This window comes from Eptatretus burgeri, chromosome 5 (genome assembly GCF_056783735.1).
Source record: "Eptatretus burgeri isolate ZD-2024b chromosome 5, Ebu_testis_v1, whole genome shotgun sequence".
In the NCBI taxonomy this organism is placed as follows: Eukaryota; Metazoa; Chordata; class Myxini; order Myxiniformes; family Myxinidae; genus Eptatretus; species Eptatretus burgeri.
In genome coordinates, this window is record NC_140965.1 from 100,326,531 (window position 1) to 100,339,888 (window position 13,358).

The window sequence follows — 13,358 nt, forward strand, 5'->3', positions numbered from 1 at the left end:
GTTTTTGGAAGAGGTAGGAGTGGGAAGGGAGGGGGAGGGACATCGACACACACTTGCTGATGTCTTACACTGGCTTTATGAGTGGAAATTTATCCTTTGTTTTTGGGACACAAGCCTAAGCAATGCAATTTTTTCCTTCAATCAACTAGGATAGAGATTACCAACTTTTGATTAAATGGCAACAACAAAGAAACTGCTTTGGAGGTCCCCATGAAGTGACACTGAGTGATTTCCTCTCATCGCAGGCCAATATATCACATATTTCGCCTTCAGGGTTTCTGAGAATGTATCAACAACCCTTTCTTTCGTGGTTATGCATCAAACTTTATGCAGTCCCGGTTTCCTTTTATACTGGCTCGGTGCTCGATCAGATCGCACGCAGCAAGATATCCGAGGTCGTCGTACAGGCCATTTTGTCGCCGGTGACTCGGATATTTGATGTAGCCGTCTGTGGAACTGGCCCATTCAGAAGATACGGATGGTTACGTCGATTTTGGCAGATGGTTAAACTCTGAGCAACAACCCAGAGCCAGAGCTTGTGCTTCACATGCTGTGGTCTGGAAGATAATGGGCAGTGATAATGGAAAATATAGCTGGCCTGTTGATGTGTGCTCTTCTTTATGCACTCCCGCTGTGCTTGGATGCTAACCATGTGGCTTAAGGCAAAGAGAATCTTTAATCTTTTCTTTCAATAATAGGATGCACGGTTGGTGAGTGAAAAGGCTTTTTTGAATTTGCAGGGTTTTCAGATGACGTGTAATTTTGTTTTTTGATTTACATGATATGAGACCATTGCCACCATAAACCGGTTGCTATGGATAAACACAAGCTTGGTAACTTTCATTTGTACATACTTTATGACTGTTTTCTAAAGCAACTCTCGGTGCTCGCAAGAAATGGGGAGGTTTTGTGGATGTACACAAAGAATTGCATTGTTTACATTGGACACAATGGTCGGGGCCAATTAAGTGATTTTAACTGGAGTAGAGTGCAGTTCAAATACTCCGGCCTGCTTATCCTCCGATCTTATCACTTCAAACTTGTTTGACGCTGAAGCAGCAAACGGATCCATTACTTCTTCTGCCTCTCTAAACAGAAATCTCAAAAGTGAGTTAATCTGATGATTGTTTTTCACCAAGTAGCACAGGTTGAGGAAAGATGCCCTCCCCAATCCCGTTCCCAACCAAGTGACTTCCTCAGTTCTGGTTGTATGGTTCAGTATACTGAAGTTTAATGAACAAAAAGATGAGTAAGATACAGTGTGTATAACTAGGGGGCTTCTTTCCCACCTCTCCTGCCAGGAACGTGCTGCCCCACTTTAGTGTATTCAGTTCTTACATGTGCCTTCTTAACTACTTTAGTACCAAAAAGTATTGCAATGTTGGTCTTAACTTTTTAAAGACTTTGTTTCAATTTTGCAATCATGTTTTCACCTCTGTTTGTTTGTTTGTCTGTCTATCTGTGAGCAGGATATCTCAAAAAGTTGACGGATTTGGACGAAACTTACTGGACAGGTTGGGTGTGTGACGAGGACGAATTGTTTCAATTTTGGTGAAGATCTGGATCTGATAATTTTTATGTGATTCTTCACGATTGAGAGATTTGGCCAAAAATGATATTGAGCAAGATATTTCAAAAAAAAGTTGTGGACTGATTACAACCAAACTTGGTGGAAGAGTTGGGCACATGACAAGAACAAGCTGATTTGATTTTGGTTCAGGTATGAATGCAGATCCGGCTTATCGGTGGAATACAAGACGTAAACTGTTCAGCATGGTGGAGGTGTTCACTCCACCGAGTGCCATTCCAGTTCACAATGTCATGTTGATGCTTGCAAGCACAAGTGCTTTGAAGTTTGTTCCGGTTTTGGGAACATTTTGGGGGGGGGGGGAAAGAGGGATAGGGAAGGAGTTGGGGAAAAAGCAGGAAAAGCTCCCGACAAAGCCAATAGTTGGACCAAAGTTTGCACTTGTTCCTGGACTGAACATAATATATATACACGCACATTCCAGGAAATCTCCTACCATGACTTGATTGATCTGGAATTTCATGAAAATGACATCAACTTCTCTAAAGTTGAGTTTTTGAAAATATCTGGTGAATTAATGATTGCCCATATCTTGGTTTTTATACACGTACTTGTTGAAATGTATTACTGCTGTTTTGAACTGGTTTTACGACACAGTTGCAAGGAAGAACGAATTTGATTGGATATAGGAATGACAAGAAGTTGAGAGACAGGAAGGGCTATGCGGGGGGTGGGGGGGGGGGGAAGCAAACTTGGACACGTGGAGAGTTGACCGTCTTGGCATAGTCCGTGGTGGAAAGTGTGCTGCAGTGCGTTGGCGGCCGACTACGAACACCTGGTCATTCATCCATTTGGAACGGATAAAGTAAGTTTTCGCTGAATGGCCAAGGGGTTAGCCGTTCGCAGCTAGCATCCGATTCCTTCCCTGATTCCACGGTACACTCAGCATGGGTCGTTCGTGATTTGCTAAGATTGCATCCTGTACAGGCCGGGAGATGAAAGGGGCCTGGTTTTGCAATTTGGGCGTTGGAGCTGGTCATATCACTCTCACTCTGTCGTCACCGAGATTGTTGATTTATGATGCCGATTGGGCATGCTCTCCAGACACACACACACAGGTCCCCCCATTTCCGGAGATAAGTACTCGGATATTGTTAACAAGTTTCCCTTGGGGTGTTTCATGATGCTATTCCATTGTCACTGTTATTTTGTAACTTTTCAGTTGTCGTTTCAAAATATAGCTGGCAGGGTTCACAAGACAGCTGGTATCTGGTTGCTCGCTTTCCATGATATGTTTTGACATGTTATTGTAGTTTTAAATCACTACCTGTTCTTATGGACTGTTTTAAGCCTTATCTAATTTAAATCAGAATTGCATATTCTAATAATATTTATTTTGCCATTGTACCAGCTTTTGAAGCCTTTTGTCCCAAGTTTCACAAGAGGTTTTCTGTCCATGTAACTGCTTGTGTAGCAAAGGAGTAAGTTGGGAGCCAGGTCAGATTCTCTTATTATCGGAAAACTATCCCTGCCAGTTACTTTTGATTTATGAAGGTTGTCACTGAAGAAAACGTAGTTGCAACCGTAGGAAGGCTGTGCACGTACATCCAAAGTTGGTGAACACCTTTTTATGTGAGGCCCAGCCAAACTGATTGATGCAGATCAATTGGCAATGACGCCAGGAGGCTAATTTCAACTAACTATGAAATTAGGTATTTGGAACAAGGAATACAGAATTTGAATTGACAAAAGGTATGAAAGCCGGAGGGAGTAGGAAATACGAACGGAGTCATTGACACCCTTAAGTTTTGAGTGTTTTGTTCAAATGATCTGATGGAATAAACATTGTAGCAACCTGAGAGCCTGTTTTGGTGTTGGTAACACATTATATTACCCAGAATGGAGGGCAACACTCTGATAGCGGTTTGGTCAATCACAAGAAAGGGGCAGTGGAGAGGGAGAGGTGGGGAGTGCGGGGGGTGGAGGGAGGTCTCGGAGAAAATTGAAGGCAAGCCATGACAAGGAAGCGAGCCATTGGAGCTGCTGTAGTCGTGATGGCCGTGCCGTGGATGATTAAGCAGACAGGTGGTTGGTCGAGTGTGGAGGGGCGCAAAGCAGAACTCCAGACACCCGGATTTAGTGGCGGTATTTCCGTCGGATTAATAAATGAGAAAAGAAACGGTTTCCTGCTTGTATTGTTGACCTTGGGCCTTTGGGTAAATGTAGAATTTTGCCAAAGGAGTTTAGCAAATGCTTGTTCTTCATCGATGTTGCAGAAAGAAATTCCAAGATTGTTAGAGTAATGGCAATTGGGAACTTGCATCACCCTCAAAACTGCAACCCACCCACAGTGAGTCCGAGATGATGAGCAATAAATGCCAGGAGGTTAAACAAGCGAATCGTTGTACTGGTAGGAATATATTCAAAAAGATTAGGAGATGTTTGATCGGTTTTCTTGCATTTTGGTGAAAGTGTTGCAATCACATATATATATATATATATATATATATATATATATATATATATATATATATATATATATATATATATATATATATATTCTTCTTCTTCTTCTTTCGGCTGCTCCCGTTAGGGGTCGCCACAGCGGATCCGCATAGTGATTTGGCACATGTTTTACGCCGGATGCCCTTCCTGACGCAACCCTGGTCGCCTCTTACGACACAGGGATCTGGTACACCTATTTTAACCGGGGTATACACCGGCCCAGTATACTGGTACTCATTTCGCCGACCTCAGAAGGATGGCAGGCTGAGTCAACCCCCTGGTGTATTAATTCAGTGGCTCAACGGGGCTTGAACTCAGGACCTTTTGGATCCCAAGCGCTGCCCTAACCACTGCGCCAACACCAGACTATATATATATATATATATATATATACATATATATATATATATATATATATATATATATATATATATATATATATATATATATATATATATATATATATATATATATATATATATATATATATATATATATATATATATATATATATATATATATATATATATATATATATATATATATATATATATATATATATATATATATATATATATATATATATATATATATATATATATATATATCGGTCTGATAATATAATTAATCTCATCATTGATCTCCTAAAGTTTGAATGTGCTTCCTGGTTTCTCTTTAGTAAGCTTTTTGTGTCATCATTTCTTGTCAACAGTTTTGTTTTTGCGTTGAAAGTTGAGCCTCTTGAGTTGTTTCCTGGCTGGTTAAGATATTAGACCTCAAGGATGGAGATTCATTCAAGAAGATTACTAAATCGCACAGTTCCTGGGTCCACCTGACACACTTCCGAACTCGTGCAAGGCGAGTCACTTAATTTTTTTTATATGTCCAGTCTTGGCCCTTGGGGAAGAGCTCGAAGTCATATTGTGAAGAAAACAAAAACTGAGTCAGAAGGAAAGGTCAAGTAGATGAAGAAAGGAAAGAATGCAAAGCAAACACAGGATTTGATACGAGGTGATTATTAACTGACGCATTAAATGAATGAATGAAGGAACGTAAGTGGACAGAAGCTGGGGGTAGCTCCGCAGATAGAAAAGGGGGGGGGGGGGTGAGGAATTGGAAGACAGCTGCCAACATGGATTAATGTAGACAAAAACAAGGAATGGGGTTGAACTAGGAGCATGTTCGAGCAAGCAGGGGTAGAATGGGATGAATGGTTCAAAGTGCTGATGGTGCAAGAGCACAATTGGTCAACAACAGTTTCTACAGGATCCATATGCCTTGCATTCCACACGAAACATCCCGCCATCCCTCGAACCTCGGAGTTCAGCTTGCGTCCCATGCTGGCATTCGCTGGTGGACATCAAATATCTCACGGTGTCTTTCAGGGATGAGTCGGCCATTTATCGCCCACAGCCTGGTGAAATTCCAAATTCTTACTCAAACGGGGCACCGCATCAGCCACACAGGCATGCCGCAGTAATGATGCAACCAGCAGGTTGAACTCAGAATTTAATCCATTGTGCATTCACTAATGACGACTCAGCTTGCATTCACTGGTGCGCCAGAATTATCTTCCCTTTAATGCTTCCCTAACAAATCGATCTGTACAGCCAACAACCTTTAAACCACTTTGTCCTGTGAAGTGGTGGGCAAGCGCTGAAGGTCCGTTCTACTTCACAGTGGAACCATTGTCTTGTATTGAACACAACAAGTTTTCTGCTCTATTTCTCGTTTATAAAGATCTTTCCGAATGAACTCTTTTCTTTAACTCTTTACCTTCTCCGCTGAAGGTGGTCGAAGGTTATGTTTTCACCCCTGTTTGTGTCTGTTTGTCTGTCTGCTTGTTTGTCTGTCTATTTGTTTGTCTGTGAGCAGGATATCTCAATGAGTAATTGACGGTTTTGGGCCGAAACTTTGTTAGACAGGTTTGAGAAGGATGAATTGATTCGATTTTGGTGAAGATCCGGATCTGGATACAATTTTTATTTTAAATTTTTTCGAAGTGATTCTTCACTTTTGAGAGATGATGCCAAAAACGATAGATAGCATGATGTTTCAAAAAGTTATGAACGGATTAGCACAAAACTTTGTGGACAGGTTGGGTGTGTGAGGACGAATTGATTCGATTTTGTTGAAGATCCGGATCCAGATGCAAGAATTAAAAAACATTTTAAAAGTGATTCTTAACCATTGAGAGATGGGGTCAAAAATGATATATAGCATGATATTTCAAAAAAGTTATTGATGGATTTGGACGAAACTTGGTGGATGAGTTGCTTCGGTGACGGAACAAGCCGATTCGATTTTGGTCCAACTCCGGCCTCTCGGTGGGATACAAAACGTAAACTGTTCAGCCTGGCAGAGGTATGTGCTCTAGCTTTAAATGCAAGCATTTTCCTGTTATTTTGTGAAAATCAAAATTTCTGGTGATGACGTCACATGTGATGTGATTTAATGACAATATTGCATCAAATTCCCCTTGATAACTGTACACCGATGCCTTGTATAAAAACTGTATCATGGCAATGTCCCCCCCCCCATAAGTCGATAAACTAATAGATTAGATGAATGTGGTGGTGATGTAGCACAGGCATGATGGGCCAAATGACCTGTGTTAAAGTTCCCTGTATATCCTTGTAGCATATTGCAAATTTTGAGAGTGATGTTATTCCCCTTGCTGTGCCTGTTTTGGCAATATCAACTTTAATTGAACAAATTCCTCTTGTTGGGATGATCTGCCAATATCATTTTTAACAGCTGGGCACTTCCGATCAAGATGGTTGATGCGTGGAGGAAAGGCTCCAAATCGATTCTCTGGTTCTTTGTTCATTGTTCCCCGATGACCGTTCTATAATCGGAAGATGGTTCGAATTTGAGCGAGACTTTTGTTTCTAAAAGACTCATCTCGATGTAGTTTAATCACTAAGATAAGTTGTCGTTATATACCGTTGGCATCCAACACTCATAATCATGTATTTCCTGTCCTAATGCACATGCTGGAAATTGAGATGGCTTCAAGTGAAAGAACAAAGAAGATGCAACAGCAATTAATTATGAAAATTCCGGTCAACCAAACGATCAAGCAGTTGAAATGTACTTCCTGTAGTCGGCTAGTGTTTTTTGGAGAGCTTGGAGAAGAGAAGTGTTTGGACCACAGGGAGGATGCAGGAGGTGAGGCTAAACCTGGCAATTTCATCAGCAGGAGGATGGTGGGAGGGGGCGGGAGTGGATAGGTGGTTTCCTACAAGACCACAGGGCCTGGTTTGCAATTGGTTGGTCATCTTTTCTAGTTTTGGCGGCCATCGAAAACACAGGTGATCCCCGGTTTGGCAGCCCGGCGAGCTGGAATGCAACAAGCGAGTGTGCAGATGGTTAGGGGGTGGCGTAGCTGCTTGTCTCACTCCAAGGAGAAGCGGTCTGGGTTTTAAAGAAAGGTGTGGATGTGTTGTTGCGTTATTTTGTTTGTTGTCTTTATCAATGGGATGAACATTGGCGTTTGATCGTTCATGTAACGGCATCTGAAAATAACACCACTGTCCAATATCATGAATTGTGGAAATTATCTAATTATTTTCCATTCGATATTGGAATTTTCCATATCACGTGATGAGCATATAGAAGTCCATTTTTAGTTTAGGAATGATGGAATAAGAAATGAGGAAGGTACGCGTGTTTGGCTTTCACAACTAAAAGGTAGTTCCGGTTTGCTTGCCTGACATCATGGGAATAATCCAGCAACAATCCATAAAAATTTTTTTTCGCCTTCCACCTGCTACCCTGCTTTCTTCGTTTCCTTCCGTCCTTGCATGTCCGGTTTTACAGCTTGTTTTTGCTTTAAAATTATTTTTTTACCTCCTCCCCCCCCCTTCCCTTCTGAGCACTCCTCAAATGAATGAATATAATGTTGCCTTTTCACGTTATGTTGTACATATCACATGACCGCCTCAACAGAAGGTACGAAGAAATTCCCCGAATTGTATTTCCTATATGAACGTGGAAGTGATAAAAAGGACATGTGTAAATGAAGGAGAGATCTCGTAATTATCGGCTAATTAAAATTTGCTCATCAAGTTAAAAAAAAAAAGTTTACACAGGCTTGCACTCGCAAACCTTTCAGCTGTTTGGTTTACAGGTTTACATGTCTGCGGTGATTACAAGGCTTCCCCAGCAAGGTACAAATCGGAGCTCCAGTGGTGGCCGAATCTCAAGGCTGGGGCATGTCTCGAGTTGCGGACGGACTGGGGCGTAGGAGTGAGTGCTGAGTGTAGATTTTGGACCCTTGCTTCGGCCAGCTGTGTGCTGGACATCAAAGGGATGCGCAGTGTGACCAAGGGGAGCCAGGAGTCAGAAGGGGTGGACATGGGCAGTGAAGGGCATTGCACCAGTTCAGGGAAATGGATATGAAGGCGATGACCTTCGGCCTGTGTCCTATTGAGCCATGTCCCAAGCATCTTGGAGTTGTAGCAATATTTCCGCACCCTTACGCTCAGCGATTTTGCTGTATTGGGCTTTTTGTCTGTTAGTTGAGTTTCTCTGAAAATTATATAAAAAAAACAAGAAATTAAATAATTAAATTGAAACATCAGACGCTTCAACATGAAGGAAGTTTAATTCTGAAATTTCCATGCTGATGAACATATATTTCTCCAGGACCATTAATTTTATTTCCCACTAGAATTGTAAAAAAGAAAAAAAGAAAAGTATAATGAAGGTAATTGGAGACATCGACTACAATATGTTGCCACAGCTGCTGCTTACATCTTTTTGGCTAACCATCTGCCTGAAACCCTTCCAACTGGGTCCTAGTGCTGGTGGCCAGTGGCCTGGCTATGAAGCTGCCTGAGGTGTGTTGCCAGCTGCCTTCTCGCGACCCATTGCTGTTCGTCATTAAGCTTGTATCAACCGTCAACCCGTCGCACACATCTGTCCGCTTGAGACCCGATTGCCATGGGTTGTGATCTTTTGTACCTGCGTCGTTTTATGAATGGGAGGCCGAGTTCATTTTTTGCCGGGATGAGAAATCTGTTCTCGATCAGGTAGAATCGTCTGCCTCACGTATGCAGGTGTGCAGGTGAGTGAGTGTCAAACTCTGCTGAAGTGTTTTCGTTCTTCCGTCTGTCAACCTTGGATCATCCAACTGTTCATAACTCCATAGCAATGTGATTGTGGCTTTTATGAATTTATTTATTTTTACCTGCGATTTGTTAAATTTTTTTCCTCTTGCTGTTTGGCCTGTGATCTATCCAATTCTCAAAAAATCTCACCTGCCAACACAGGCAGTGGGAATTGTACAATTCATCCTGCACGTCATGGCTCACCATTTTCACAAGATACCATGTAACCTTATGATATCCACAGCCTAAACAAAGGTACGACAGCTGGATTTACATCCCTCCTGAAGCACTGCATTCTCCATGATGCAGCATATATATTAGAAAGCAAGGCAGAGTTTATTAATTAAAATCATGAACTTGCTGTTAAACAGCCATGTTATGTGGGGCAGGGTGAGCATAATTTGTACTGTGTAGGTTTCAGTATATATGTACGATTTGCTAGGCTCTAATCGCTCTGGGCAGGGTCGGAGGTTCTTTCATCGTGTATGGTTCAGCTGGTTTTAGTTACACAATACTACTACTACTACAACTGCTCCTACAACAGCCTCAATTATTCCCACCTTATAGGGTCAGCAAGGGAACGTTTTTTTTTCTTTTTTTGGCCAAAGTCTTTCACGAACCAGCCTGCCAGGCATGGCAGGAATTTCGAATGTGGCCAACATGTTAGGGACTCCCCTTCTCCTTGCGAAGGACGCCGTGGGATCTTTTCTGTGCCAGTGCTGGCTGACCGATCCTCCAGCTTTACATCCATCCAAGGGACGGCGCACATGCAATGATGTGTCATCCTTGATGCAAAACTCCAGGGTGACAGTTTACAGCCGGTTGAGATTTGAATCCAGGCTAGACAGCTCAAAGACGAGTGCGCGTGCCTCTAAGTTAATGCGCCAGCGTTCTCTAGGTTGTGCAGTGTTCTGTATTGCAATGCCTAAAACGCAGATGCCTTGATATTCCAGGCTTTGCTCAAAGCTCAAAGCTCACAAGTTAATGTGTTGTACACTAACAGCATGCAAGTGATATTTTAAAATTTACTAAGCACTGAGTGGGCATTGAGATTTGTCAGGCATCTTGAAGGTCACATCCCAGGAAAGTAATCACAGGTGACTAGTAATAAATAAAGTTACATTTGGAGACTTGTTTTCCACCTTTCCTGCCACCAACGCTCTTTCTATAAATTTTTGTATCAAGTTCTTTCATCCATGAAAGGATATGTTGATACACCTTCTTATTTTGTTTGTAGCTGCAGGTAGTATCATTTGGTGGGGGAGGTTCAGCCATGCCACTGCTGCAGTGCCCCCTCTAGGTCAGAGCAGGAATTTTTAATTTATTCATGGTGATGGCGATAGCTCACCTACTCTTCACGAAGGACACTGTGGGATCTTTAACATCCACGAACTAATGCTAGCAGACGGGACGTCCAGTTTAACGTCCATCCGAGAGGCGGCACACACATTGTCCCCTCTCTTCGTGCTAGATACCAGGACGACAGTTTATAATCTGGGTCTGGATTCAAACTCGGGCTCGGCAGCTCAGATGTGAGTACACGTACCTCTCGGCTATCCTGCCAGCCCACGTAGTTCCAGTAAGACATGTTGTAAGCAGGACACTTCCCAGTGACATGAACCCTGAAAACATGCTATGATCATTTTCTCACTTGAGCACGACCGGAGAAACTGCTTTTCCTCCTGGTGGGTTCTGCCTTTGAAAGACGAGAACTTAAGGTGAACCCACAGAGGGTTTGTAACAGTTCATTACCAGTTCGGTAATTGTTTCCCCATTTTAGGTAATTTTTACCATTTCTAATGGGACAGATCTGCTAAAGCTACCCTGTGTTACATCACACAAGAAGGTTTAAACCTCACGATTAACACTTGTGCCAGTCATTCCCATTGTTTTGGCTCTTTCTTCTCTTACTAGCGAGCTATCGTGTGCAACCTGTGGCTGCTGGTTGCGTCATTTTCTGGGCAGAGACTGATGCAGTGCCCCTGTCACCAGTAAGTTGGAACTCATTTTGCTGACCTCGGAAGGATGAAAGGCTGAGTCAACCAACCTGGTGTTATTTAACGGCACAACAGGGGTTCAAACTCAAGACCCTAAGATCTTAAGGCAGCTACAAACCGTGCGAATCGAATTCGATAATTTTTCATCATTGGGACCCTTCTTCCTCTCGAACCACTGTGTCCGTCCCATTTGACCTTATAAGTGGGAGTCTCCAATGAAGGATTGGATTAACTGTTTTGAACCATTTGGTTTTGTTTTTTTTTACTGAAGATTCTACACCGTTGTTTGTGTGTTTGTGCACCCGTTTGTTTGTGTGCACTTTCATGCATGCTTCATGTGGTTGGCCTCAGCATTGAGTCGTAGTTGGGGACGTTGGTTTACATCATCATCATTTTGTATGCATCCTGTGACTGCTGGTTACATCACTGGGAGTGAGGCCGTGCCGCTGATGCAGTGCCCCTGTTACCCGTAAGCTGGTACTCATTTTGCCGACCTCGGAAGGATGACCGGTTGAGTCAACCCACCTGGTGTTATTTAACGGCACGACAGGGGCTCAAACTCAAGACCCGATGATCTTGAGCAACCACCTTTACCATTAAGATTTGATATCGTGAAGTAAGGCCTTAGTTAGATAACATGGCTGTTAATTAGTTGGAGCGTATACTGTAGATTCTTGTCTGCAGTATAACCTTCAATGTATTGTCCCATTGAAAGAGTAGAAGGGCACTCGGTGGAGGGCATACCTCCACCTGGCTGAACAGTGTACGATTTGTATTCCACTGATCGGCTGGATCTGGATCCACACCTGAACCAAAATCGAATCGGCTTGTTATTGTCACCTACCCAACTGATCCACCAAGTTTTGTCGTAACTCAATACTACTTTTTGAGATATGCTGACACTGACAGTCAGGCAGACAGATGGACGGGTGAAAACATAACGTCCGTCCACTTTCGGTTTTGGAGTTAACATTTGGGGAACATTAGAATAGCAATCCATACATCACATTAACATTTGTGATGGTTTTGATTACAGGGCAAGTTTTAATTCCTTGTTAAGTGCACTATAGTAACTACAGTGAACCACAAATCCTCATCGACTACCATATTCCCTATTAGTTGGTGTTTCATGACAGGAAATCCATTGGGTCGCTTATCATTGCCATCGCATTTGCAAGTCAGGATAGCAATTTATAATTGGGTCAAGGTATTGGCACATAATGGCCCACTGAAGTTGGGGGGGGGGTGGGGGGTGGAAGGGAGGATGGGGGGTCTTAATCTTACATCAGCCAACAATAGCTAACAGGACATCCCAGTATCCCACTCAACATCCCAAGGGAATAACGTGGAGATGTGCGATACTTTGTCAGATTTTTCTCTTCTGACGTTCTGCATGTTTGAGTTTGTCTGATTTTGATGCCCGTGTAAGGAATGACATTGGGATGCGAGACCTGTTTCAGATGTAACGGAGCACCTCACTGATCTGAAGATGGTGACACCACGGGTCATGTCCCACTTCGCGCATCACACAACGTCCACTCGGTCCCACCTCTGCCCACTCTTCTTTATAAAAAGACGGTGCAATTCATCCCGCATGGAACGAGGAATCTAATCGTGACGTATCACTAAACTTCGTACTTGCTGAATTTTCCTTCTTCATCTTAAAACCCACAAGTGCTCGCATGGATTCTGACATCCGACAGCTTTATTGAAACCACATATTGTCTGATGCTAGCGATCAGGTGCGGATCTTCAGTGGGTTGTCAGATGAGTTGTCGCTCGACCTGATGAGTACTTCCATTCATTCTTCGTGCTCTTGTACCTCTTCCCCTTTATTGGCTCCATGTTTCATTCTCACATTTTTTTCATTTTTATTGTTGTTTTTTTTTCAATCGGCTTTAGTTCTTTCTTCAACTGTATTCCCACCAAATGCATTTGGACATGTTTTGGACATGGACATTCTTCTGAACATGAAAAAAAAAATAGTTGTCAAGGCCGAAAGGACGCAGCGAATCATCATGAATCATGTGCCGATGAGGAATTCCTTGCCGGCGTCATGATCACATTTATTTTCTTTGGCATATAGAGGAAAGTTTTACAATTATAGGCAGTTACATAGATTTAGTTATTGTATCCCAAAACAGAATTTCACCGAGCACATGAGTTGTGCATAATTAAGAAACTACATGTACATGTGCAGCTAATCAGATGCAT

At 42.5% G+C, this 13,358-nt stretch overlaps 1 protein-coding gene across 3 annotated transcripts in view; it reads left to right on the forward strand.

Moving 5' to 3' along the window:
- Window positions 1-13,358, forward strand: part of LOC147027053 (uncharacterized) — a 167,481-nt gene that overhangs the window by 66,744 nt on the left and 87,379 nt on the right. For 2 of the 3 annotated variants that reach the window (XM_085883162.1, XM_085883163.1), the window contains exon 3: window positions 246-1,842. The exons of the other annotated variant lie outside the window; for it this stretch is intronic. In XM_085883162.1, coding sequence (XP_085739288.1) covers window positions 246-439 — 194 coding nt within the window. In that variant the 3' untranslated portion in view covers window positions 440-1,842. Of the gene's footprint in view, window positions 1-245; window positions 1,843-13,358 lie in introns of those variants that run through there. 3 annotated transcript variants of the gene reach the window in all.